At 60.0% G+C, this 24403-nt stretch overlaps 1 protein-coding gene and 1 pseudogene across 1 annotated transcript in view; both read left to right on the forward strand.

Moving 5' to 3' along the window:
* ARHGAP17 (Rho GTPase activating protein 17) overlaps positions 1-24403 on the forward strand; it is a 54910-nt gene that overhangs the window by 23350 nt on the left and 7157 nt on the right. Inside the window, exons 3-20 of the mRNA XM_039840168.1 lie at positions 1176-1280; positions 2184-2257; positions 2428-2539; positions 2732-2808; positions 4417-4528; positions 6783-6851; positions 7011-7328; positions 7461-7696; positions 7779-7869; positions 10356-10585; positions 11589-11731; positions 12229-12310; positions 13978-14058; positions 16027-16140; positions 17222-17313; positions 18363-18519; positions 20041-20274; positions 22537-22700. Of these exons, the coding sequence (XP_039696102.1) occupies positions 1176-1280; positions 2184-2257; positions 2428-2539; positions 2732-2808; positions 4417-4528; positions 6783-6851; positions 7011-7328; positions 7461-7696; positions 7779-7869; positions 10356-10585; positions 11589-11731; positions 12229-12310; positions 13978-14058; positions 16027-16140; positions 17222-17313; positions 18363-18519; positions 20041-20274; positions 22537-22700 (2491 nt within the window). The remainder of the gene's footprint in view (positions 1-1175; positions 1281-2183; positions 2258-2427; positions 2540-2731; positions 2809-4416; positions 4529-6782; positions 6852-7010; positions 7329-7460; positions 7697-7778; positions 7870-10355; positions 10586-11588; positions 11732-12228; positions 12311-13977; positions 14059-16026; positions 16141-17221; positions 17314-18362; positions 18520-20040; positions 20275-22536; positions 22701-24403) is intronic.
* On the forward strand, positions 14474-14592 carry LOC120584576 (uncharacterized; annotated as a pseudogene).

Genomic DNA, 24403 nt, shown 5'->3' on the forward strand with positions numbered 1-24403 from the left:
CCCAGCCCTGCCACCCGTGGGACACACGGCCCCTGGCTCCAGCCCCGAGTCGTGACTCCTTGCTCCCTCTTCCCATCTGGTTCCTTAGCTCTGGGCCGAGGGGGTCCTGAGGGACTTCGGATCTCGGTGACAGTGACCAGATCTGCCAGATCCACCGTGAGGCCATAGGGTGGTCTCAAGTTCTGAGCTCAGACTCTTTCTCTTTCGTAGGGAGGGCGTCTCCTGTGGGGACCTGGGCCAGGCCTGTCCACTCCATCCCTCAGAGGAAGGCGTCCCTAACTTTGGGGCTTCCCCCGGGAGGCCCGGAGCCCCTCATGCACCCACTTCACCCAGCCGCACCCCGTCCCCACCCACGCCAGGTGCTTTGAGGAGCACACGGCCCCTTCGCAACAGGGCCCGCGTGGCCCCTGCTGGCCTCCCGTCTGCACAGCCTGCAGCCCCTCCGCACCAGCACGTGCCCGGGGAGCCGAGACCTGCTCCCGGGCGGCGGTCTGTCTCTTTTTTAAAAATGCTGCTTGGATTCTTCTGGGTGACGTGCTGTGTGCGAAGGGCTCCGTTGCCACGTGCAAGGGACGCGCAGTTTCTCAAGTGCCCTGGACGCCGCCCGCCCCTGCCCCCCTCTCCGGCCCTGGTCTCCCCTCTCCTGCATCCTCCCCTCCCCCAGGCGTCTCCTCCCCTGCGCCTGGCCGTTCCTCCGCCTCGGTGCAGGTTGGACCCGGCACAGGGCTGGTGCTGAGGTGTGTGGCTTTGCTGCCACCACCTTTTCTGATGGCCGGTTTTAGCTGAGACTGTTCCCTCTCCCTGCAGGTGGATTTGGCCTTTAAGGAACCTAAAACCTTCAGTGTTAGGGACATTGGTGGTTCTCCCCCAGGGGACTTTGCCCTGAGGGGAGCTCTAACAGTGTCTGGGGATAGTTTGGTCATCACCACTCGGGGGGTGGGGGCTGGGGTGCTTCCGGCGCCCAGTGCACAGAGGCAAGAGGTGCCACCGGACGCCTCGTAAGGCCCAGGGTGGTGCCCGCAGCCCCTGTTCCGGCCCAGAGGGTCGGGAGGAGGAGCCCCGCTCGGGATGGCCGGACCTGCCCACCGCGGACGCCTCTCCTGCTGAGGCGGCGCCGTGTCGGGAGGTTGCCGTCCGCTCCAAGCCCTGCTGACAGCCGCCCGTGTCTCCCCCAGATCGAGCGACGCCTGGACGCGGTGCGGGGCATGTGCCACCAGTCTCACAAGCGCCTGATGGCCTGCTTCCAAGGCCAGCACGGCACCGACGCCGACCGGAGACACGTGAGTGCCGGCCCTATGCGGCTTCAGCGCGTCCCCGCGTGCCCACAGGCCGCCCCGAAGGCGTCTCCCAGCCGAGGGCCCCGCCCCCGCTGAGCCTTCCCCAGACGCCTTCTACTCGAGCCGCGTGTCATTGGACGTGTCGGTTAGGAGCCCTTGGTGGCCACAGGTGACGAGCTGTCTTGACGCCGACTTGGAAAGCAGACCTTGCTGGCTTGCTAGAGAAGGTCCGGAAGTCGGACGGACTCGAGGCGAGGAGCCGGAGCCCAGGGTCCTCCCCTGTCCACCCCACCTGGTGTCTGCCCCGCCCCTTCCTCAGTGACAGCCCTCGTGGTGCGGGGGTGGCTGCCGGCCGCTTCCCCGGCTCGTCGTCCTGTGCGTGTCCAGCGGGGCAGAGCACATCCCGCCCAGTGGTTTCCTGCCGGAGTGACCCAGCATCGTCCCGGGCCCTGGTGGACGGGCATCTCTGCGCTGGGCTCTTCACCCCCGCCACCCGGGAAGGGGTGAGGTCGGGCGAGGAGACGGCGTGTGCCGTTGGCTCAGGCTCGGGCAGCTCGTCTAGGGCGGGGGCTGTGGTCCTGCCTCCAGCTCACGGGCTTCGCCAAGGAGGTCCTTACGGGAAGCCAGGACCGTTACGGAGAGGAGGGGCGGAGAGGAGGACGGTCGAGGGTCTGCTCCAGGCCCTTTGCCCGGAGCGCCCAGGCCCGCCAGCGGAGCGCACGCTGTCACTCGTGAGGCGGCTCACTCACACCGATCGTCCCTGCGTTCCAGGCACGAGGGAACCGACACAGATTCAGTCTCGCGACTTGGGCGGTTTGCACGGGGGAGAAACCAGTGATCTGAGGCAGGTGACTGAGAACGGGTGTCCGCGATAATGAAAAGCACCCCCTGTCCTCTGCCTTCCAGAAAAAGCTGCCCCTGACCGCGCTCGCTCAGAACATGCAGGAGGCGTCAGCTCAGCTGGAAGAGTCCCTCCTGGGGTAAGAGGTGGTCGGCCGCCTGTAGAAAGAGCCCGGCGCCCCGCGGGCCGGTGGACGTGGGCGGGTGGTGTCCCCGGCAGCCGTCTGCTGTCCCCCGTCAGACAGAGCAGGACTGGCTCAGCATGCTCCTCGGGTGCCTGATCTAGTGGACGTGTGCTTGTCGTTTGAAGGAAGATGCTGGAGACGTGCGGAGATGCTGAGAACCAGCTGGCCCTCGAGCTGTCTCAGCATGAAGTCTTCGTGGAGAAGGAGATTGTGGACCCCCTGTGCAGCATAGCGGAGGTGGGTGCTTCCTGCACAGTGGCCATGACAGCCGTCTGTGCCTTTGACAAACGCTTCCTTTTGGAAATAAGGGGAGTAAATTGAGGGCATGAAATCCTTCGCCTAAGAGAAAAACATAAATAAATATTGCGCTTTCAAACGTTAAGCCCCAGCCCCCCGCAGCTCACCCTACTGGCGTGCGTTCCCTCCCAGGTGGAGATCCCCAACATCCAGAAGCAGAGGAAGCAGCTCGCCAAGCTGGTGCTGGACTGGGACTCCGTCAGAACCAGGTGAGGCCTGGCGGGAGGGCACCCGACACACGGCGTCACGCGGCCTCCCCGCCCCCAGCCTCGTCGCCAACACCGTCCCCAACACCGTCCCCAACACCGGAGGGAAGCACTGCCCCGTGGACCATGGCCGTCGTCACAGGGGCACACCCCTGACCTAGACGGGTCATGGTGGCTCACACCTGCCACTGGGCCTCGCTCTCCCGCGGTGGCGGTGAGGACCATGCTAGACCGCACTGATCTCAGCGGACCATGGTGACTGGAGGCAGGAGACGGAAGGAGGAAGCCTGAGTGTCCTCAGGGAACGGGGGGGCGGTGGGAGGCGCTGAGGGCACCCTCTCATCAGGCAGAGCGAGGAGCAGATGGGTCTGCAGTGCTGCTGGGGTGGACAGAGCCCCGTGGGCTGTGGTCACCCTCGGGTCAGATGCTGCTGCGTCTGGGGCCACTCGCATCAGACCAGGCGGCCTCCCCAGAGGGCTGCTGACTGCGCTGACGTCAGCCCGGGCTCACGCCCGTGGCCACAGCCTCGGCGCTGTGCTTGAGGGCGTGCGTGCCAGCGACCAGCGTGGCTCTCCCCTCGGGCCTCTGAGAGCGAGGAATCCAGGCGGCCACCACCACGTCTTTCTCCTACTTTGTCACAGGGGGTGACACTTTCTGTAAAGGACCAGACAGTAAATATTTCCAGCTCTGCAGCTCAGACGGTCTCTGTTGCGGCTGCTCAACCCTGCGCTGTGGCACAAAATTAGCCCAAGACAGTTGTGAATGAGCATAGCTGTGTCCCGATAAAACTTTATTTAGAAAAACAGGTGGCTTTGCTGGCCTTCACTTCGTTTTTCGCTTTTTAATCCATCGAGTCCTGTGAAGTAGAATTCTTTCTGTTTGGCAAATCTGTGGAGATATAGCTATCATTTACTGAGTTTCTACGTGTCAGATGCTTTCATCACAGATTCACAAAATCCGTGACAGTGCAGCTTTCCTTGTTTCTAAGATGCCATGAGCATCAGATGCCCCACTGATTTATTATTCGCTTTGGGGGCACAGGGAGAAACACCACTCCGTTAAATGTACAGATCAGTTATTGCTGCCCCGCCCCCCCCGCGCCCCTCCTGTTACTATAGTGCGTTTGGGATTGGCTGGCGATACCATTTGGAACATTAGTTTTCACGAGTGTTTTTAATTCTCGAGGTGTCTCTGTAGCCATCGGTCGCTAGCTCCGTGACCGAAGTTGTGGCTTTTACTGCTGGCAGCGGCCACAGGTCAGGGAACAGCACAGGGTCCCCGGAAACAGGGACGGACTCCAGCGGCACAGGACATGTTCTGGGCAGAAGCAGGAGCACAGGGTGTTTGACGCCCGGGGCCCATGATCGCACAGCCCAGTTCCGGCAGTGGGGCTCGTGGACGGGACGCGGTCAGTTCTGCTTGGAGCAGACGGCATGCCCAGCACCGCCAGCCGCCCCTGGGGGGAAGCCAGCGGCCCTCTGCCTGCTTCCGCTCGCAGAGGATAAGCGCCCCCTGGCGCCCAGGCTCTGAGACCCACGCCAAGTGGAGCCAGGTCGGGAGGGTGGTGCCTACAGCCAGTCCTCGGGTCCCGGCGACCCACGTGTTTTGCAGGTGGAACCAGGCTCACAAATCCTCAGGAACCAACTTTCAGGGGCTTCCGTCAAAAATAGATACCCTAAAGGAAGAGATGGACGAAGCTGGAAATAAAGTAGAACAGTGCAAGGTACGGCGATGAGTGCTGGGAGCCATCTTTTGGTTTTTGCCAATGATGGATGAAAGGTCGTATATTGCAAATTATGTAATGTTGTGTGTAATTCATGTCCATACTCTGAACGATATGAAAGGTTGTTTTTATTTTTTCTTTATTTTCTAAGACCCTGCTTTCCTTTATAACCAGATTAAAACATTATTTTAAAAAATCCAAGTAGGATAGTTTTTAAAAACTTGACAAAAATGTCTAAGCTTGTTTAAAATGAAGAAGAAGCGAATGGGGGCGGAGAAAATACCATAGCAAAATGTCCTAAAGTTACAGCAATTAAAACAGTGCACAGTAGGCACAAATGTAGACATTCTAGAGCAAGCATTATTGTATTTGAAGATTTAACATGTAGTAAAGGGGTTTTCATGCATCTATGGGGAAGGGAAAGATTATTTTTTAAAGGTTGCTAGGACAGCTGGTTTGTAATTTGAGAGAAATATAACTTTTTTATCTCATAAGTTAAATTCTAGATTAGATGGTTAAGTGATCACATTCTCTGTGTGTCTGTCTATGAAAGTTGATGCTTATTCCAAATGTTATTTGAGGTGGTAAAGGCACGGGTCTCGGTGACTTTTAGGGTGACCTTAGAGCTTTCCTCCTCTTACTATTCTTCGTTTTCCAAAAACAATCTCTTTATTCTCGCCTTAGGTCCATTTTATTTCAGTTCGTTTAGGTGATGTTAAAATTAACTTTCAAGGTGGCAAATCTTGATCTGTTAACTGCGGTAAAATGATGTTGTTTAAAATAACATCTTGGCTTAGAATAAAAGCCGCACTCCCGAAGGCGCGCGTGCGTAGTAGCCTTTGCATTTGAAAAGATGATATTCAGATAAATGCTTCTGATGCGACATCTCGCGCTGGCTTATTCCTCCCGTTCGGAAGAGGTGCAGCTCAGCCATTTTCCCGGCAGCCTCGTCCACGTGCGTTCTGACCCACGTTTGGCTACTGGCTTCGTATTGGACACGAATTTGGCTAGAAGTTCTGGGAATTTGAACTGGTCCTTTGTGGACCGATGTCTCTTCTCTAAAATTCCACACCGTGGCTTGTCATTCAAATGGTGAAAACTTACGCAGATATTTTCTCTTTCTCGCTTTACGCTAACTTCTGGGTGATTTCCTGAGATCTAAGCTCCATTTCACTGCTTCTCTCCTTAGCTGTGTCTGATCTGCTGCTGAAATAATAATCGTTGAGCTTTGGATTTCATGGACTGTAGTTTGTCATTTCTAAGGTTCTGATTCTTCAAGTCTGCTTTTTTGGATAGCACGTTCGTTTTCAGCACTTACTTTTAATGTCTTCAATGACTTTATGCATGCTTATTTAACAGTGTCGGGTGTTTCTGTTTTCCGAAGATCTCTGTGAGAGTGTTTCACAGTTTTGTATTGCGAGCTCATTTTAAGAGGGGCTTTATCCGCGGGAGTCCTGGGGATTTGGAAGTGAGTCCCCCCAGAGAGTATTATCAGTATGGGCCATTTTTACCTCATCTGCCTTTCTCGTCCTCTCTTTCTCTTCCTTTTATGTTTTTTCTTGGGCGGAGGGGAGGTGGGATGGGGACCCATGAATTTACTTTGTTGCTTTTCCGGTTATTCTAAAAGTATGTTTGTTATTTCTACTTAGCATTTTCAGATTTAATTTTTTTCTGTAAACAAGGCCTTCACGTTAATTTGTGTACCTTGATGCTAAAAGTAGAACATAGCACATTAAAAACACATACTTGAAATTCTAACGTGTCTGGGGATATATGAACATCAGAAAGATATATGTACATCCAGTTGCCTAAGACATTACTTAAAAAAATTTTTAAACATTTTTACGTAATTCGTTTACATGAGTTGAAAAATGTCAGAAGTATAAAACGATACACAGCAGCGTCATTCTTCCGCCCCCCCTCCTCCTGCTCAATTTCCAGTGCTCTCGACAGGTGACCCCTGCCTCTAATTCTCTGTTTTCCTCTAGAGCATTTTTATCAAAGTGGCGATAAAATTTAACACCCCCCACCCGCCCGTTTCACCCGGCCGCGTCCATGGCGGGCTCCGGCGCAGCTGGTCCGCGGGCGTACGTGCGCCTGGGAGGCCCTTCCCAGTGAGCCACGAGGAGCCGCCGCCCCAGGGTGTTCGTGGTGCCCGTCCGCGTCGGGCGCTGCGCCAGAGCGCACCGAGGTTCACGCCCGGGCGCCGTAGGCCCCGGTGCGCTCAGCGGCCCACCCTCTCCGCCCTCTCCAGGACCAGCTGGCCGCGGACATGTACAGCTTCATGGCCAAGGAAGGGGAGTACGGGAACTTCTTCGTGACGGTGAGCGCTGGCCCCCACGCAGAGTTGCCGCCTTGTAAAAATTCATCCATTTTAGCTTTTTTTTGCAAAAGATTTCGTTTTTAGTTTTGCTCAGCCACCGTGTGTGTGTCCATCCGATGCTAACGTTGCCTTTGTTTTTGGATGTGGGTCTGTTCTCAGCTGTTAGAAGCCCAAGCAGATTACCATAGAAAAGCATTAGCGGTCTTAGAAAAGGCCCTTCCCGAAATGCAAGCCCACCAAGGTAACGTACCCCGCGTGCCTGTGTCGCCTCTGCCTCCGCCTCCTCACGGACCCCTCTGCATGCACCTCCCTCGCAGCCTCTCTGCCTGGGAGGGCCCCGCTTCTCAGCAGATGTTCATCTTTGCCCCTGCATTCTCTAACTTCTTCCAAACCCAAATTAACATGCTAACGGGACATTTACAGTGCCTCTCAAATCTTCCGCTGATGAGAAAGCCGGACGCTTTGGGGGAGTTTTCCTTCTAAATAGGCTTGAAGAACTCTGTGGCCTCTAGCCATCTTTCCCCAAGGCGCGCGTCTGTTCCACGGGCCTGGCCCTGGTCCGGTGGCAGCAGGACTGTGCCTTCGGGGACAGGCTCTTGCGCTTTGCAGAAGGCACTTTCAAAGCCAGTCCTGCCGCACCGCCATGGGGCGCTGGCGGCCGTGGTGCGGCCGCGAGACCCCGGCCACTCAGGACGGCCCCGCCTGCCCGCACCCGGGCTCCTGCCCGCAGGCACAGCGCCGGGCTCGCCCAGTCACGCAGGGCTCGGCCTCCCCGGCATCTGGCTTTACACGGCCTTGCGCCCCGATGCTCTGATTCGCCATTGGCCTTTCCCAGCGGAGATCAGGCACCGCTGGGGCAGAAACGCTCTGTCTTCTTTGACCCGTGACACTGTTGCGCGTGGGGTTGACCCAGCGCCTGTGGCTCAGGTTCCCCTGCAAAGCCATCGGCCTTGAGCGGAACGGCAGGAAGCCGGGCCCGGGTGTGGTGGCTGTGACCGTGGAGGGGACCGAGCACCGGGTGAGCTGGGGTGTGTGTTGCGGGCGCGCACACACACTGGCACCTCGAGAAGGCCACTGCTCCCCTAAGTTTCAGGAGGTCCCTGGATGATGCTTTGTGCCAGAAGGCTCTGACTGTAGAATGAGAAATCCTGCCGGCCGTTCCCCACGGGACGGGCCGCCCTTGCCCTCCCGAGCACCTGGCGACCTCGTCCGGGGACCTTGATGTTGGGTCACGGTGCCCAGGCACGAAGCTGCTGGTGACTCTGCAGTTGTGTGCGCGGCGGGGCTGTCGAACGGGTTCAGAGCCCGGAGGACGCAGTGCACAGGCCACCGGCTGCGGGCAGGGCCTGCAGGGGACGGGGCAGCCACCTCGTCATTGCAGGACTTGAATTTCTTCCACAGCCCCTTTTTTTCACTCCCAGGGCTGTTTTCCCTAGAGAAGTGTGTCGAAAGCCTTGGGGACAGGGCAGGGAGGGGGCGGGGAAGGGCTTGAGGACAGAATGAGGAAAGCTGGCCTGTGGGAACAGCCAGCAGGGACTGAGACCACCCTCCTTGCTTCCTGAGGTCTCCCGGCCACCTCCCCCTCCGCATCTGCTCAGTCCTGTCTCAGCGTCCTTAGGATCGAAAACAAAGGACTCCAGTGCCCCCAGACCGCTGCGCACCTGCCCTCCCTGTCAGGTGTCCCCTCTGACATCATCTCGGGCTCTGACTCCGCCTTCCTGCACCTTCCGGCCTCCCCTGGGCTGCTGTTTAGAAAAACCAGAAGTCGCTGTAATTCCCAAAGGACCTGTGGCCTCGCGTCAGGCCCTGCTTGGCGCTGGCTCGGCTGGGCCCTCTTGGGCCCTGCTCGCGTCCAGTGTCGAGCTGTCTCCTCCACGTCCGTCCCCTCGTCCCCTCCCCAGCAGGCAGGCAGTCAGGGGCCCGTCCCTGCCCCTGTGTTCTGTCCCTGCTCCCCCTGGGAACCCCTCATCTGACAATCTCAGCCCCCTAAGCCTCAGTCCCTGGTGGCGGGCTGTCCCCTAAACTGACCGTCCCTCACGCCAGCTGTCTTTGTCCACACAGTCCAGGCACTGACCCCGGAATACTCACCCCGCCCTCACCCCATGGCCGGTTCTGGCCACTTCCCCCTCTGTAGCGTCTTCCTTGCTGCCCTCTCCATCCTCTGCTCTGTGTCCCCGTCACCTTGTGCCTGGGCTGTAGGGCGAAGTGTGAATTCCTGCTGCGCCTTCTCGTCCACCTTCTGAGGCCCCCACGAGCTCCCCTCTGAGACACATATTCTGACAGCTGCAGCGACAGTGACCGCTCTGTGTCCTGAACTGTCCTAGCACTTATGGTCTGTACTGGAAGTCGCATACTGCCGCACGTCAGTTTTAGAAATCTTTAAACTAGATGCCATCTTTAGAAGCCAGACCCTCTCCCAGGACGACCTTGACTCTGACTGGCTTGAAAGTCCAGCGGTCTGGTGACACTGGGTGTAGCTCCTGTGCGGCAGCACTGGTGTGTCACGGAGGGCTAGCTGCTGGCTTTGGGAGACCCACAGCAACCCGGCCCCTAGACCCTGCACCTGTGACCATCTTTCTGTCGTGACTCAGCAGATGTGTCTGTCTCATTGGTCATTGTGTTTACATGTATGTCCAGTGTCGTCATCACAATCACACTGTGTTCACACCAAGGGAGGGGGTCCCCGTGGGCTCCGGTGCCACTGCGGTGCCTGGCGCACAGTAGGCCTGTTGTCTGCGAGGCCAGCGCCTGAGCTGAAGTTTGCCCTGGGGTTGTGCCCAGGTCAGTGACCCTCACACGCCCGCTGCTGACACGTCACCAGGTGGGTGGGGCAGTCTATGTCACTAGGCCGTCCCAGCAGGGAAGTGACACGGGCAGGTGCAGACCGTCCTGGCTGGTTCTGACGGGCCTGGGGAGTGGGGCTCAGGTGGCTGTCTCCTGCCCGGCCAGGATTCCTTTGCTGTGCAGATAGAAGGGACCCCGTGTTGGAGGTGAGGTCCCCCAGGGCCTGGCAGGAGCTGGGGCTCTGGGAAGGGCCAGGCTCCTGCTTGTCTCCTAGATGTCCCGCTGGCCGGCGGGCCAGAGCCAGGGCGCTGACGCCTCAATTCTGTAGCCCCCGCCCGCGGGCCAAACGCCACCAGGCTGGTGGGCTCTGAGTCACCGCAGCCCTGCGCTCAAGCCGTGTTCCCTGCTGTGCCGCGCTGAGCTCATCTCTGCCAAGCTGCCTCGGGTCTCCTGGAGGGGGGAGGCGTGCGACCTGAACGGATATAGCGTGTCCCCTGCCGCTGCCGCATTCTGTCCTGCTGGACGCAGGGCTGGGGCGCGGCGTTGAGGGTCCAGCGTTGGGGCTGCGGCGTGGGGGGTGAGTTAAGAAGCTGCGTGGAGAATGGGCGTAAGAGGCGTGGCATGGAGGCGTGAGGGATGTGGGGCACAAGCGTAAAGAAGGGTGTGGCGTGGGGGCGGCGTCCCGCCGCTGTAACAGCGCTGGCGTTCCTGACTTCGAAGAACCCAGCGTCTTGTCTTGAGGCGGTGTCCCTCGCCGTCATCCTGTCATCTTCCCGATTGGGAAGCGAGGTCCAGTACGCCCGGCCTCCTGCTTATCCCGCTGCGAACGGGGTGGCGAGCGGCCTTCCGGCGCGGCTGGAGGAGCACCGCAAAAGCGCGCGGCGGGGGCTCGGCGCTGCGCCCGCGAAACCTCGCGTGATGCTGCTGCTGGGGAACCGGCGCATGAGAAGGTAGAGGCGGCGCCTCGCTTCGCTCCGTCCTCCCAAATCCTCCCGGGAGGCGTGGCGCAGCCCTTCGGAGGCGGGCGCCCCTGGGCTGCAGTTTTCACCGCCAGGGCCTGTGTGTCCTGCTGGCCGGTGTCGGGGGGTGGCGGTGGGGGGCTTTTCATACCTTATTTCTGATACCCCGGGAACCAGGCTCCCCTGTGTAGCTGGGGGCTCGGGCCGGGCGAGGAGCAAGGCCTCGTTCTCGGGAAGGCTTCGCGCGGAGGGCGGCGTTCACACAGACGCCCGCAGCCGAACCAGCCCCTCACGAGCCAGCGCCAGACCCAGGAACACCCCAGGCGCCCTGCTCGTCACCACCCCCTCCCCCAGGGACACGCCCCACCTCCCAGTAGCCTGCACCAGTGCTTCTCGTCCAGGACCAGCTGTGCCCTCCTCAGGGGACATTTGGCAAGGGCCAGAGACATTTTTGGTTGTCACGGCTTGGGGGAGGCGAGTGCTGCTTTCGTGACCCAGACTGTCGGGCGGGGTGCTGGCGACATCGCACAGCACCCCCGGTGCAGACAGACCTGGCCCCGCGGTCTGGTCTGCTGAGGTCCCACCCCCACTGGCCGGCCCGGTGTCCCCGCGGCCTCCGCGCCTGGCCGCCAGCCCCGTGTTCTTAACATCTCGGGCAGTGGCGGCGACTAGCACTTCAGTCTAGCAACTTCTCTCGTGCTGTCCAAGGTTAAAAATGTTTCCTAAATATGAAAAACCTGTAGCAGGCACCCCGTGGAAGTACGAAATAGTGCGTTTAATAGATTTCTAACAGGCATGGGTGTCTTCGCAGTGGGGTGGGCAAGAGCTGGCGTTGCTTAGTGTGGCCGCTCGGCTTGTCCCTCTGCCCTGGCGCATGCTGGGTCCTCGTCACTCCCCCCGCAGCTCTGCCAGGCAAGCCATGGGACTGCCCCACAGCTGGGGTCGGAGCCCGTCAGGTCCTCACCAAGCTCAGGGTCAGGCCCACAACTTGAACCTGGTGCCTCCTGCCTCTCGTTGCCCCTCAGGGCCTCTTCCGAATCGGGGCCGGGGCCTCCAAGCTGAAGAAGCTCAAAGCTGCGCTAGACTGTTCTACTTCTCACCTGGATGAGTTCTACTCAGACCCCCACGCTGTGGCAGGTGAGCTCCTCAGGTGGGCGTCCAGGGGGCAGGCACGGCCTGTCCGACAGGTCGCCAGTTACGAGTCCAGTGCCAACTTTAGGTTTCATGGAGGTGGTCTCCTTACAGGCCTAAGTGACAGGAGGAAGCGTGCGTGTGTGTGTGTGTGTGTGTGCATGTGTGTGGGTGTTTCAGAGCCCGTTTCTTTGTTTGCCTGACCGTTAGGTGCAGGTGCAGGTAGCTTACGGCCCAGGTGTCTGGGAACACGCTCGTGTCTGCTCCCCTCCTACCTTTGATGCCTGGGGAAGGTCACGTCTGTTGAGAAAGTGCTCTGGGAGGGACTTCGTTTTGCGTCGCTCGCTCTCGATGCATTTGCAAGGCATGGGGCTGCGTGGGGGCGTTTGATTCCCTACGCGGGTTCTGCATAGTTGGGAGGTCTGAGGTCATTTCAGTTTGCAGAATCGCGTGTCCTGACGTTTGCTCCCTGCCCTGTTCATACTCAATGTTCACGATTTCAGGTGCTCTGAAGTCCTACTTACGGGAGCTGCCCGAACCCCTGATGACCTTCCACCTGTACGAGGAATGGACCCAAGTCGCTAGGTGAGTTTAAAGAACACTGAGTTTTTAAATGCAAAGGAAACGATGTAATGTGTGCGCTTTGCAAGTCCTTTATTCCCGGGGATCATCAAATGACATTAGGGTGGTTGCCGAATAGCCTGGCCGCAGTCTGAGGCTGAGGGTGGACATACTGAGTGTTGTAATTGCTAGGTAGGAAAGTCGCCACTCACACTCCACCTTAAGTGCGTGTCATTTCTGGGAAAGAGGACAGGTCGCGGCACCCGCTCAGTGGACTGGCTGATCAAACCCCCCTGTGTCTTGGAAGCCCTGTCCCCGGGGACAGGTGTCGGGCTGGCTGGTGGCGCCGTGCATGCTCATCTCACGGGGGCGCCACTGTGCAAGGTTGACGTGGGCGCGAGGGGTGCCGCGGTCCGCGTGCCGAGCGCCTGCCACGTGAGAGCGCCGTCTCCGCACCCCGCCCTGGGGTCGCAGTCAGCGGCCTAGCGGCTGTGCTCTGGGACTCTCGTCCCTCACCCGCGCCCCGCCCAGCTCCGTCTGTCTGGGTGGCTGGCTGTGGGCCCTGCAGCCTCGTTCGGTGAGTCCCAGAGGTGGCCCCTTTCTGCAGGTGCCCGACTACCCCCCTGAGGGAACTGACCTCCGTCCCCAACCTCTGTCACCGGTGGTTCCCGTAGGAGTGAGCCATTTGCTCCAGTCAGTCACCCTGTCACTTCGAGTGAGTGTTTGCTGTTGCTGTGCAGAGGATTTGAGAGGCGAAGCCCGTTCTAGGCCGGTGGCCCCTGGAGCCCAGCCTGAGCCAGCCTGCTGGGAATACCCGTGCCTAGGGCCCGAGCAGTGGCGTAGCAGTCAGTGTCGGGTACGGGACGGTCTGGGCGTGTTTTACTGGGGAGCCTCCCCACCCCTCCACCTGACCCTCTCTGCTCCGAGACCCCCAGACTCGTCCCCGTGAGGCAGTCAGCTTGTAAAAGCAGACGTCTGTCTTCTGGTGAACTGATTCTGAGCTTGAGTGTTATCAGCTTTGGCCACGGTGCCATCCCAGTGACACGGCGACTGGCCTGTGGAGCGTGATCACGTACAGCCCTGTCTCTCACGCTCCAGACTGGCTCTGGGCGGAGGGCGTCTATGTAGGCGGTATCTCGGGTGCTCTCCTGCTGGTGGGCGGGGTGGGCTCTGCTCTGCAGGTGGTGGCCCGGTCCTCATGGCCAAGAGTGTGCTCACTGGAGCCGTGTGGCCGCAGCAACCCCAGAACTGCTTTGTAGCAGGATCGGCCTCTCGCCCAGGGCCTTTGGCAGTGTCCAGAGGCAAAGACGGAGCCCGGGAGCTGGAGCTCGGCCAGCTCACCCGGGGCCGTGCCGCTCATGGGACGAGGGATCGTGGGACGTGGACACACATGAGTCTAGGCAGAATCTTGTCTCCGGTGTGACAGGCGTAGGTCCAGGCGGTTCCACGTGGCATGCCTGTGGAATTTCACGGTCACCGGTTTTCACATCGGGAGGCTGAGTCTCAGTGAGGTCAACTAACGGCTCAGAGTTATTGGTCCTCGGCTCCACGTCTGTTTATTTCCCAAATCCGTGCCGTTTTCCAGCCGTGCTTTCTCTGAGGGGAGGCTTCCCTGCTCGTGCAGCTCGTGAGCACAGCTATCACTGGCATGTGTTTTACTACGTCGTTACAAATAAAACTTTTTTTCTCAGTGTGCAGGATCAAGATAAAAAACTTCAAGATTTATGGAGAACGTGTCAGAAGTTGCCACCGCCAAACTTTGTTAACTTTCGGTACGTATGGTCAGCATCCTGCACGTTCAGCCACCGTGCTGCGGCGGCTCCGGCGTGCACATGGGTTTATCCCCAGCAGAGGCCACGGAATTCATGCAGGTGGCACACTCGGAGTGCTGTGGGCCGGGGTCGCCTGGCGGTGCCTGGCGTTGCCGGGCGTGGCCCGTGGCGCATGTGGTGTGGCGTGCGGACACCCGTAGGTCAGTGCCTGGCCACTCACCACGGCTGCCACTGGGAAAAATGCTTGCGAAAAGTTGGATTCACCGTACGTGGGAGTTCGTCTAAACTGTCCAGTGTGTAAAAAGCAAAAATTAATCATTATTTATATTTTTTGTAGTGTCTTTCATATGCAGTACATGATTTATTCGAAAGATCATAAATCATCCTACTGAGATTTTAAGAAATGGAGATTATAGTTCACGGTCATGCCACCCTGAACACGCCTGATCCCGTCTGATCTCGGAAGCTAAGCAGGGTCAGGCCCGGTTAGTCCTTGGGTGGGAGACCACCTAGGAAGACCAGGTGCTGTAGGCATAATAAATAAAAATAATAAGGTCTCGTAAGCTGACCAGGTCCTCGCAATCTGTGAGGTCAACCAAGGGTCGCTTCGCCTAAAAAAAAAATAAGAAATGGGGAAGGAAGGAAGGAAACGGAGATTATATGTTACGTTATGGAATAAGTGTGTTTCTAAGAAAATTCACCGTAGAATAAATTTCTGGAATATGATCTCTATTTCCCCTTCGGCTTAAAATGTACATTTGAAGAAGCACAGAGAGGAGGGGAAAGGGCTCCTGCTGTTGGTGATAAAGTCATTTAAAATCAAAATTTTGTAAGAGGGCTCGGTCCACATGGCGAGCACTCTCCCGGTGACACGGCTGTCCCGGTGGCACGCCGTTCGGTTTGGGCTCCGTCACTCTCCCGGTGACACGGCTGTCCCGGTGGCACGCCGTTCGGTTTGGGCTCCGTCACTGAGCTCAGTGACAGAGTCCTTCCTGGCGCCAGGGCTGCCGGCCTCCCGCGGGCGTTGTGCTCGTGCGGTCCCTCGCCCTGTCATTCAGCCGGACCCAGAGCACAGGCTGCTGTTCTCAGTCTGTTCAGTGTCTGACGGCGGTAACTGAATTCCGGGTGTCGGTGCTTTGGGATTTGGCCTTGTATTTTATTTTACTCTTCGTGATGTCTGTGAACTGTTTCTGAACAGGGCGTACATTTCCGTGGTCTCTCTCCTGTCCCTGTTTCCCAGCCACCTGTTTCCCCCGAGGCACAGCCGGTGGCTTTGGTGTCTTGTGTAGCCCCAGCAGGAGCCGGCGCCCGTGTGAGCAGCACGTGCAGACACACTGCACGCATCTCTCTCACACCCCCGTTTCCCCGAAAGCTGACGGTAGCCTGTATCGTGGACATCCTCCTCCTCCTGGCCTTTTTTGCGTAATATCCACCTTGGGGATCCCCACGTCGGCACACAGTAGCATTTACGGCTGCTCAGCACTGCGCTGCGTGGCTGTGTTGTCATTTGTTTAATCAAACCCCTACTGGTCGATAGTCGGGTTGTTCTTAAGTTTTTGATTTATAGTGTAAGAGAGGACATTTGTATGTTAAATCGGACATTTTTATAATTGTAACATAAAGCATTTTTAAATGTAGTCTCCTTTGAGCAGCCCGCCTACGCTTGTGTTCTGCCACGTTTGCATGCACTTCTGTGTTTCACTGTGTTTGTATACGTCGAACCCACCGTTAGTCACATTGTAAATTATTCTAGGGAAGAACAGATAGAGCCTCAAGGAGAAAGGTATTCAAAGCACACGGCCCATGGAGACTGGGTCGCTGAGGTTCACGTTGGAGCGATTTCCTCCTCCGAGCCCTAAACTCTGTTCCTAAAACAGCGCTGAGCGTTGGTGACATGCTCTACCTGAGCCGGGCGGGGAGGCGGTGTCCCGGGCCTCTCTGAGTGGGCGGCCACCCTCTCGTCCTCAGGTACCTGATCAAGTTTCTCGCGAAGCTTGCGCAGACCAGTGACGCCAACAAGATGACCCCCAGCAACATCGCCATCGTCCTGGGCCCCAACCTGCTGTGGGCCAGAAACGAAGGGTAGGTGGATCGTGCCCGTTCCGTGCTGCTGGCCCCGGCTCTCCGCCCAACGATAGGAACGGAACACAGCTGGCGGTCCACACCCTGTCGCTGGGCGCACGTGGGCCAGTCTGAGGCTGACCTTCCCGGTGAGCTGACGTCCCCGGGGCCCTGCCGTGAGCCATGTGCTGGCCACTCAAGGACGCGGGGGACATTGTCCCCGTCGTCACGGGCCCCACCCCGAGCAGCGGGCAGGTGAGCGGCCGTGGGACAGCCTGGCGCACGTGCGGGTCACAGCTGTGTGGTGGCTCCTGTTGAACTGCAGGCTGAGCCTGTCCTCTCGCTGGAACTTGGAAGGAGCTAGAACTTTGCGCCTGGCTGGAAATGGGGGTGAGGCTTTTCTTCCCGGTGGGAAATAGATTTGGGGCATCCACCCTGGGACCCAGCCGCTAGGGAGCGCAGCGGCCTCACTTCTGAACTAAAGCCACGTGCCATGATGTTGTCACCTCACGGCCCCCGTGCCACACAGTCTGAGTCGGGGGCACGGAGCCCGGCCCTCGCGCACCTGCCGTTCTCATGGGCTGACCGTGGACCGGGGTGCGAGGCCGACGGCGGGGTGCCGTTCTCACCTGGCTTCCTCTGGCGTTCCCGGCGTCCAGACGCTCCGCTTCCGAACGGGCATCTTGGGACCAGCCCGTCCTAATGGCAGCCTTAGTAACGCGCGTCAGTGTGGGGGGCTCAGCTTCCGGCGTGAGGGGCCTCACTGCTTCGTGGTGGTGCCGGTCTCAGAGCTGACGCCCCGGGGCCCATCCCGGTGGGAAATGCAAGCCCGTCCCGAGCCCGTGTGAAACCAGCACACGACAGCCGCCGTTCACGGGCTGTCACACACCGGTGTCACCACAGTGCCACCGAGGGGCGGCGGCCAGCCCGGCGATCCCCCACGTCCGTAGGCTGGGGCCCCGTGCATCTAACTCTTGCGTTTGTGCTTAAACGTTTCACGCCGTGAAAACGGAAGCCGCGCCCTGGCTCGGCCCGCAGAGGCCGGAGGCCGAGACCGGAGGCCGCCCAGGGCAGCCTGTGACCCCGCGGGCCTCCTTTGCAGGACGCTGGCCGAGATGGCAGCTGCCACCTCCGTGCACGTGGTCGCCGTCATCGAGCCTATCATCCAGCACGCCGACTGGTTCTTCCCCGGAGGTGAGTGCTCCCGGGCCAGTGCGGCGGTAGCGAGGTGGCACGGGACGTCCCCCGAGACCGCCCGCGGCCGCAGAGCCGGCGTCACGTGTCCGCGTCTCCCTGCGTTCGCATCCCGATGCGGCGGCAGGCCCGCCGACCGCGTTCCACTTCATCCCACTGCACGCCGGAGTCGCTCCTTGTGGGCGCATCCCCGGCGCCCACTGGGTGCCGTCCGTTGGCTGGCGAGAGGAGCGCGGGCCCCCGGAGAAGCAGCCCCACAAACAGACGTCGTGACGCACGGCGACTTGGGAAGATGGTGGCGGACGGATCTGGCCGACTCAGGCGGGGGAGGGCCCGGGCTGCTTTGGAGGGAGGCCACCCCGGCAGGCAGGCGTCCCCCCGGACGAGGCGTCCCATGGCCCCGGCGGGCGGTCGCAGGCTGCAGAGGGGCCCAGCGGGAGGCCGGCTGGGCCTGGCGGTGGGGTCGTCGGCTGCAGCATGGAACCCGGAGTCGTCCTCAGGCAGTGGGTTTTCATGCTGCGCCCGTCACAGCCCCGGCTCCCTCGGGGGCCCCACGCCCCATTGGGGTTCCGGTCAGGCAGGAGCCGGAGGTCCGGGCCCCCCTGCTCGGCCAGGGCAGCGTGCCAGCGCGCCCTGGGGTGCAGGCGCCGCGGGGCGGGGCCTCGCTGTCCTTCCCTTTGGGCTCCCTGCCACGGAGCCACCCCACGCCCTGGGCGGCTCGCCGAGTCCTGGCGGGTGGGCGGGCGCTGGCGGCCGGCCCGAGGCGCCTCCCAGAGCGCGAGGCTGGCAGGAGAGGCCGCGGGCGGCGTGCGGTCTGCGTCGCCTGTTGTTTGTGTTCCACGTCGAACCGTAAAGGCCGCTCAGCGCCTCGCCCCGCGGTGCGAACGAGTCACCCACGCTCCTCGTCCTCTTCCACGGTCCGTGGGTTGGACGGAGGCGGCGCCTCGGAGGGCCGCGGCCCGAAGCCAGGAGCTGCGGTTCCGGTGGCCGCGTGCAGGCGCTCGGCCCTGCGCCGTCTCACGTCCACGTGTCTGTCTCTCTCCTTGCAGACGTGGAATTTAACGTGTCAGAAGCGTTCGTACCTCTTGCCGCCCCAAACTCCAATCACTCGACCCACACGGGAAACGAGTCCGACTCGGGGACCCTGGAGAGGAAGCGGCCGGCCAGCATGGCGGTGATGGAGGGCGACCTGGCGAAGAAGGAGAGGTGCGTGTGGAGCCGACCAGCCTCGCGCCGGCTTCGCTCAGCCCCGGGGACCTGGTCCAGCTCGGGGGGCCTGTCACGTGCAGGCGGCGCCCTAGGGCCATGCCTGCGAGAGTCCAGGTGGCTTCAGGGTTCTGCTCTGGTCCGCTGCAGACATCGCTCTGACCGTAACGTGGGCACGTTCGGGCACCTAGCATTCGAACGGTCGCACACGACTCCGTGGGCTCTCACACACCCACGGCAGCGTGGCGGCACACACACATCACAGTCACTAAACGTGCTCAACGGGGGGAGAGGGAAAAAACTTACGTGTCGTGGGCGTGTGTCCAGCAACGATCGTGAGAACGGCCACCTCTTGTGGTGACGTCTGCGATTGGTGTTTAAAGACACGTTTTCGATGTGACTCAGCTCCTCGGTGGATGCCAGCCCTGGGTCCAAGGTCTAGCCAGAGAAGCCGGTTTGCCGTTCTGGGGGAGACAGTGGCTGTGTTGGCCTAGCAAGGGACAGTGTGTCTCCGTACAGGGCTCCATGGTGACTCGCAGGCTTATCGGAGGTGGTCACGGCTGCTCGTGACGAGCTGTCAGATGCCCCCGCCTGAGCATGTGGCGATGCCACCGCTCCCCAGCAGTGGGACGTGGTTTCCCGCGTCCCTGCTGTCCTGGGAGTTGCTGGCGTTGGAACTGAACCGCAGGCTCTTGCTTCAGGCACCCAGTCTGAGAGCGAGCTTGGGTTTTGCTTATTTTTAACCCGCTGCCGAGGAAAACCTGTTCCGTCCCTCTAAAGCCCACCTTTGTTAGGTGCAGGAGTTTTCCCTTCACACGTCCGCCCCGCTTCCTGCTGACAGACTGCACACCCGCATCAGCCTCCACACCCGCTCGGTGGCAGAGTGCGGTGTTGGGGTCTCGGTGGCATACGATCCATTCCGTCTGCCTGGGGGCTCTCCCGCCAGCCCACCCAGGAGCACGCGCTCAGGGAGTCACGAGTTGTTTAGTTTTTGAACTGAAGAGGAAGTTCTGTAGTCTGTATACCCGCGGGCTTACGCAGAAAGCGAGTCTTCCTCTGGCCTGCCCTCCAGCCACCATCTGCCTCCTGGAGCAGCCGGTCCGAGTCCTCTGCCGGCAGATCCGTTCTCTGCAGACACGTCTGAGCCTGGGAGGCAGCGTGGGCTCACCGCCCCCTGCCCAGGGCAGGACTTCTGCACTCGGCTGTCACCTTGGGCCCCACACACTCAGATCTGGGACAGTGGGCTCCTATCTAGTGATACGGCCGTGAACACGCCAGTGTGACATCTCCCACGACGAGGCCTGTGTGCCTTCAGCTGCTCACACCCGACTTGGTCATTTCTGGGCTCTGGCTCTCTGGGTTGCCTTGGTGACAGCGATGCCCATTCGCCTGGTCCTGCGCTTCACTGCATGCTGGGCAACTTGGGGGCTGTCTGTGTGTGGGCGTTGGCACACGGGCTCCAGTGGGCTCTGTGTCAGGAGGTGGCTCGCATGGCATGCTGACTGTCTCTTCTCTCTGTAGCTTTGGTGTGAAGCTTACGGACTTCCAGGCCTACCGGCGGGGTGGCGCCCTAAGTAGGAAGCACACATCGCCTGCTTCCCAGCCGCCACTCCCGCCCGCAGACGGCGGCACCTCGGCTCCAGCCGGCCCAGAGCCCCCTCCCCAGAGCTCTAAAGCTGAGAGCAGCACAGGGGGTGGGCCTGTCCTGTCGTCTGCGGGCACGCTGGAGCAGGGCCCGAGCCTGGGCGACAGCAGGTAAGGAGGCTGGCTTCTGCCGGCAGTGGGTGCTGGGCGCCCCAGCCTTCCTGTGGGGGCTGGCCTGAGGGCACAGCGTCCCTGCCCCAGACACACCCAGCATGCAGTGAACCACATTTGCCTCCACCCTCCGGTGGGCTATGGGTAGGGGAAGACTGCAGATCGCTGGCTTCCTTCCCTGGTTTCGGAAGGATGCACGTCTGTTTGCATTCTTTACTCTGCTGCTCTCTGTGGAAGCCGGAAGCCGGAAGGTGTCTAGCAGTGCCGTGAGCCTCGTCTCCCTGTTCGGTGTGTGCTCAGCGTCCACGTACTGTTTGCTGTTGCCATCTAGTTGCCAGCTAGTAAACGTTTGAATGTAGCAAGTTAGTTGGGTGAAAGTATGCCGGGCATTCATTCAGTCACCCACCCACCCATCCACCTACTCGTGCATCCATCCATCCACCTGCAAACCCATCCATCCATCTTCCCATCCTCCCATCCACCCACTCACCCACCCACCCATCTGTCCAGTCAGTTTACTGAATAATTGAGCACTGTGAGCAGTGACAGGTGCCTTGAATCTTGATGCTGGGCACTTGGTGACTAAAGGGCGCCCCCTGCCCCCCGCAGCTCCCTAGCTTTCAGCCTCGTAGGGGAGTCGGTGCACGAGCACAAGGTACAAAACATGACAGATTTCCTTGAAAGGCTTCTCTGTTGCTTACCCTTCTGATCAGCCGCCTGGAGTGGGCTAGGGTTAGCGACTCCAAGGAGAAGGGCCTTTGAACCTCTGAGCTTGAGGGTTCGATCTGATCTGCCTGGTTTCAGCTCTCGGCCACGACCCAGGCAGCGGAGCCGCCGAGGCCACTCGCGGTGGCGTCTGAGGCGGCCTCTGAGCGCCGAGCGATCACTTAGGGGGAGAAATAAGTGCGTGAGACAAGGACGGCCTGTCTGTCCACAGCTTTCCCTGCGCACGGAGATGCGCGTGCCTCGGGGGACCATCTTTACCTCCCCTGGGGGGAGACGGGGGCCTCGTGGTGTGCAAAGCTGCTTACGTGATAAGAATCTCTTAAATCCTCAGAGCCGGACTCCGAGAGCTTTGTGCATTCCTGAATTCCTTTTTCCTTACGTAATGTGGGGAAGTTCACTTTTTGGTTAAAAATAATGAAGGCTTCAAACTTCTTAGAGCTGCTTCTTTTGTCGTTGGCTTTCCTTTTTCCCAGTTTTCTCCTGGGGCTTCATGTGCTCACCGTGAGCTCTGTGTTGGCTTCTCAGCAACTGCTGTTTCTCTTATGTGTGTTTGCTTTAAATTTTTTGCATTTGAGAAGAGCGTTGGTGAACTCACACATTTCCACGTAGCTGTAGCATTCCACTGGTTTAACCAGGGCTAAGTATATCGTTTACGATAAAAACAAGTCTTCCCTGCAGACAGACAAATAGAACGTCATCATCCGTCCGCCCCTCGGCGCTTACGCTCTGCGGAGGCTTCTGTGTACGTTTCAGGAACGGTGTTCGCCCTTCGGCGACCTTGAGGAACGGTAGCTGTCGGGTTCCCTGTGAAAAGCAGCTCTGGGCCTGGAGGCAGAGTGCCTGGGTGGTGACCGCTCCCTGCTGCTGGCCAGCTCGGGACTGCGATCGGCCCTTAAGGGTCTCGGTTTCTCCTCTCAAGCCTGCAGCACTGACACTGGCCGAGCCCTGAATAATTCAGAGAATCAGTGTTTCACCGTAGCTTTCGCTTTTGTATATGCCAAAAGCACGTTATTTTGAAGCCCAGAAGCTCCTTCAGGTGTTTTAATACTGTGAGTCGAGGCACAAGCACACTAGAACTTGAAGTTTCCTGTTGGTTGCTGTGACATGTCTCTCGTGATAATTGAGTGGCAGAGCAATTGGAAGACTGTCTGATGCAGTGAGTCTCGTACGTCAGCGGTCCCAACCTTTGTGGCACCAGGGACCGGGGCTCCTAGAGCATCTAATGCCCGATGACCTGAGGTGAGGCCGAGGCAGCAAACGCAGATGAAGCTTCGCTGGCTCATCCCCCCCTCACCTCCTGCTGTGCGGCCCGGTTCCTGACAGGCCAGGCAGGACTGGGACCGGTCCATAGCCCAGGGGTTGAGGACCCTTGTCTTGTCGTATGTGGGATATGTAGCCCGGTGTGGACTATTTAAAGCTGCAGGTCATCTCCTCGCTTGAGCGGGTGAGAACTGTGGCTGCCGGCACATGTGTCCCGGTGTGCCTGGGCCTTTGGCTGGCACGCCGGCGTCCTGACTCGACCCCTCCCCCTTCCAGCCCCCCTAAACCCAAGGACCCTGCAGCCGCACCCACAATCGGCAGGAACGGCGGTCTGGCGGCCGGCGGCCCGAACCAGGCGCAGCCACCCGCCAGCTCCCACCAGCTGACCGCCAGCCCGGCTCACGGCTCTGCGGGGTCCAGCCCTCACACCCTTCGCCGAGGTGAGTGACCACGGGGGGCGGGGGGCGCGGGGCGGTCGCCAGGCCTCCTGTGAGCTGCCCCCATGTCGCAAAGCAGCAAGCAGAAACGAGTCCTCAGCGAGAGGGCTGGGTAAGGCAAGGGCGCAGAAACGCGTCCCCTGAAAACTGCGTTTAAGCCACGGAGCCTGACGCAGCACGTCACCTCTCCAGCGGCGTCCCCCGTTTTCAGAGACCCGGGGTTTCCAGCCCTCGCTCTGTCCCAGGATGGCCACGGCCTCTGCCCTGGCCGGGCTCTGGGCTCCAGGCGCCGCTGTGCCACCTGGCCCGGGGCTGGCTTTCTGGGCCCTGACTAGCATATGGTCCGGGCCGTCCCCATCCTGCCCCTGCGGCCCCCACCCAGGGCCAGGGACTGGCTTAGGGCACAGCAGACAACGTGAGCCTGTGGCTGGAACTCGCAGTGGCTTCCACGCGGACCGCGCCCCCCACGGCCGCCTGACCTGGCCAGGCCCCTGCCGAGCTCCCCCTCCCCCACGGGCGCCCCCGGCCCGGGGCGCTCCCCTCCCCGCCCTCCAGAGCTCCCGCACTCAGCACCTCCTCTCCCCAGCCTTCTGGGCCGCTTCTTCACGTGGCATTTCCTTTTCTCTTTTCTTTTCTGGTGGAAATTGTGTCTTCTCTACCTGGATCCCGGGTCTAACCCCGCTCACAGATTGGCTCTCCTCCACAGCCACCTTGCGAGTCTTTCCTGCATCCTGCTTCCTGCTTCCTGCAGTCCCAGGCCTCAGGCTGCCTCGCAGGGTGGGTTTGATCTTTTCCGCCCCTCCCCCAGCCTCCCGGCCCCTTCCGGGTGATCTGAGGCCTGCCTGTCTGCAAGCCCGGCCTCCACGTGGGACTCGGCCCCCTGGCCGTGCCACGCTGCTCACAGTCAGATGTCAGGAACGGTCCTGCCCGTGTGCTTTACAGCCGAGGTTGCTTGGAAGGGAGGGAAAGCATGAAGGTTTCTTTTTAAGTCTCTTCTGGTAAGCAGAGTACGGCTCGCATTCCAGATTCCTCCCTTCGTTGCCGGTCGGTGGTTTCCGTGGGGAGCGGGCCTCCGAGTTCCAAGGTCAAAAGTTGCAGGCCGGCGGGGCCGGGCGGGTCTTGTGCCCGTGTGTTCCAGAGCCAGGCACTGCAGGAGCGAGGAAGGGGAAGGAGTCCACAGAGTCCTCAGGGCCTGGGCGTGACCTCCGCCCGCCACTCACTAGCAGGCACCTTGCCAGCCCTTGGCCCCTTGGGGCCTGGCTTGCCGGGAGCTCCCAGCCGACTGTGAGACCTTGACGTGGGGCCCGCTCCGGTGCCGGTGCCGGTGCCGGTCCTCCCTCGGGGGCCGCTGGTGCAGCCTCTGCAGAATTTGAGAAATGCCGAAGTCACTCACAGTTCACGGTTCCCATTCCGCCCTCCGTGGGGCCAAGTCCCCCCCGCTCAGGGACGCTGAGCTCAGCTGGTCTAGGGAACGGAGCAGTGTCCTCGAGGGGTCCTTAGACAGGTGATTCTAAGGCCATCTCCCAGATTTATTTGTACTTGTATCTAGAATGTACCTTGTAGCTCATATGATTCTGAAATTGGTAGAACCTATTATTAAAATAAAAAATGAAGCCCTCTAGGAGGAGGGCTTAGGGCTGGGGGCACATGGGCAGACCAGCCACGCCCAGGGTCACCCCTGAGCTGTCCCCGCTTCTCCGCGTGTC

Source organism: Pteropus medius, unplaced genomic scaffold, assembly GCF_902729225.1.
Source record: "Pteropus medius unplaced genomic scaffold, Ma_sr-lr_union100, whole genome shotgun sequence".
Taxonomy (NCBI): domain Eukaryota; kingdom Metazoa; phylum Chordata; class Mammalia; order Chiroptera; family Pteropodidae; genus Pteropus; species Pteropus medius.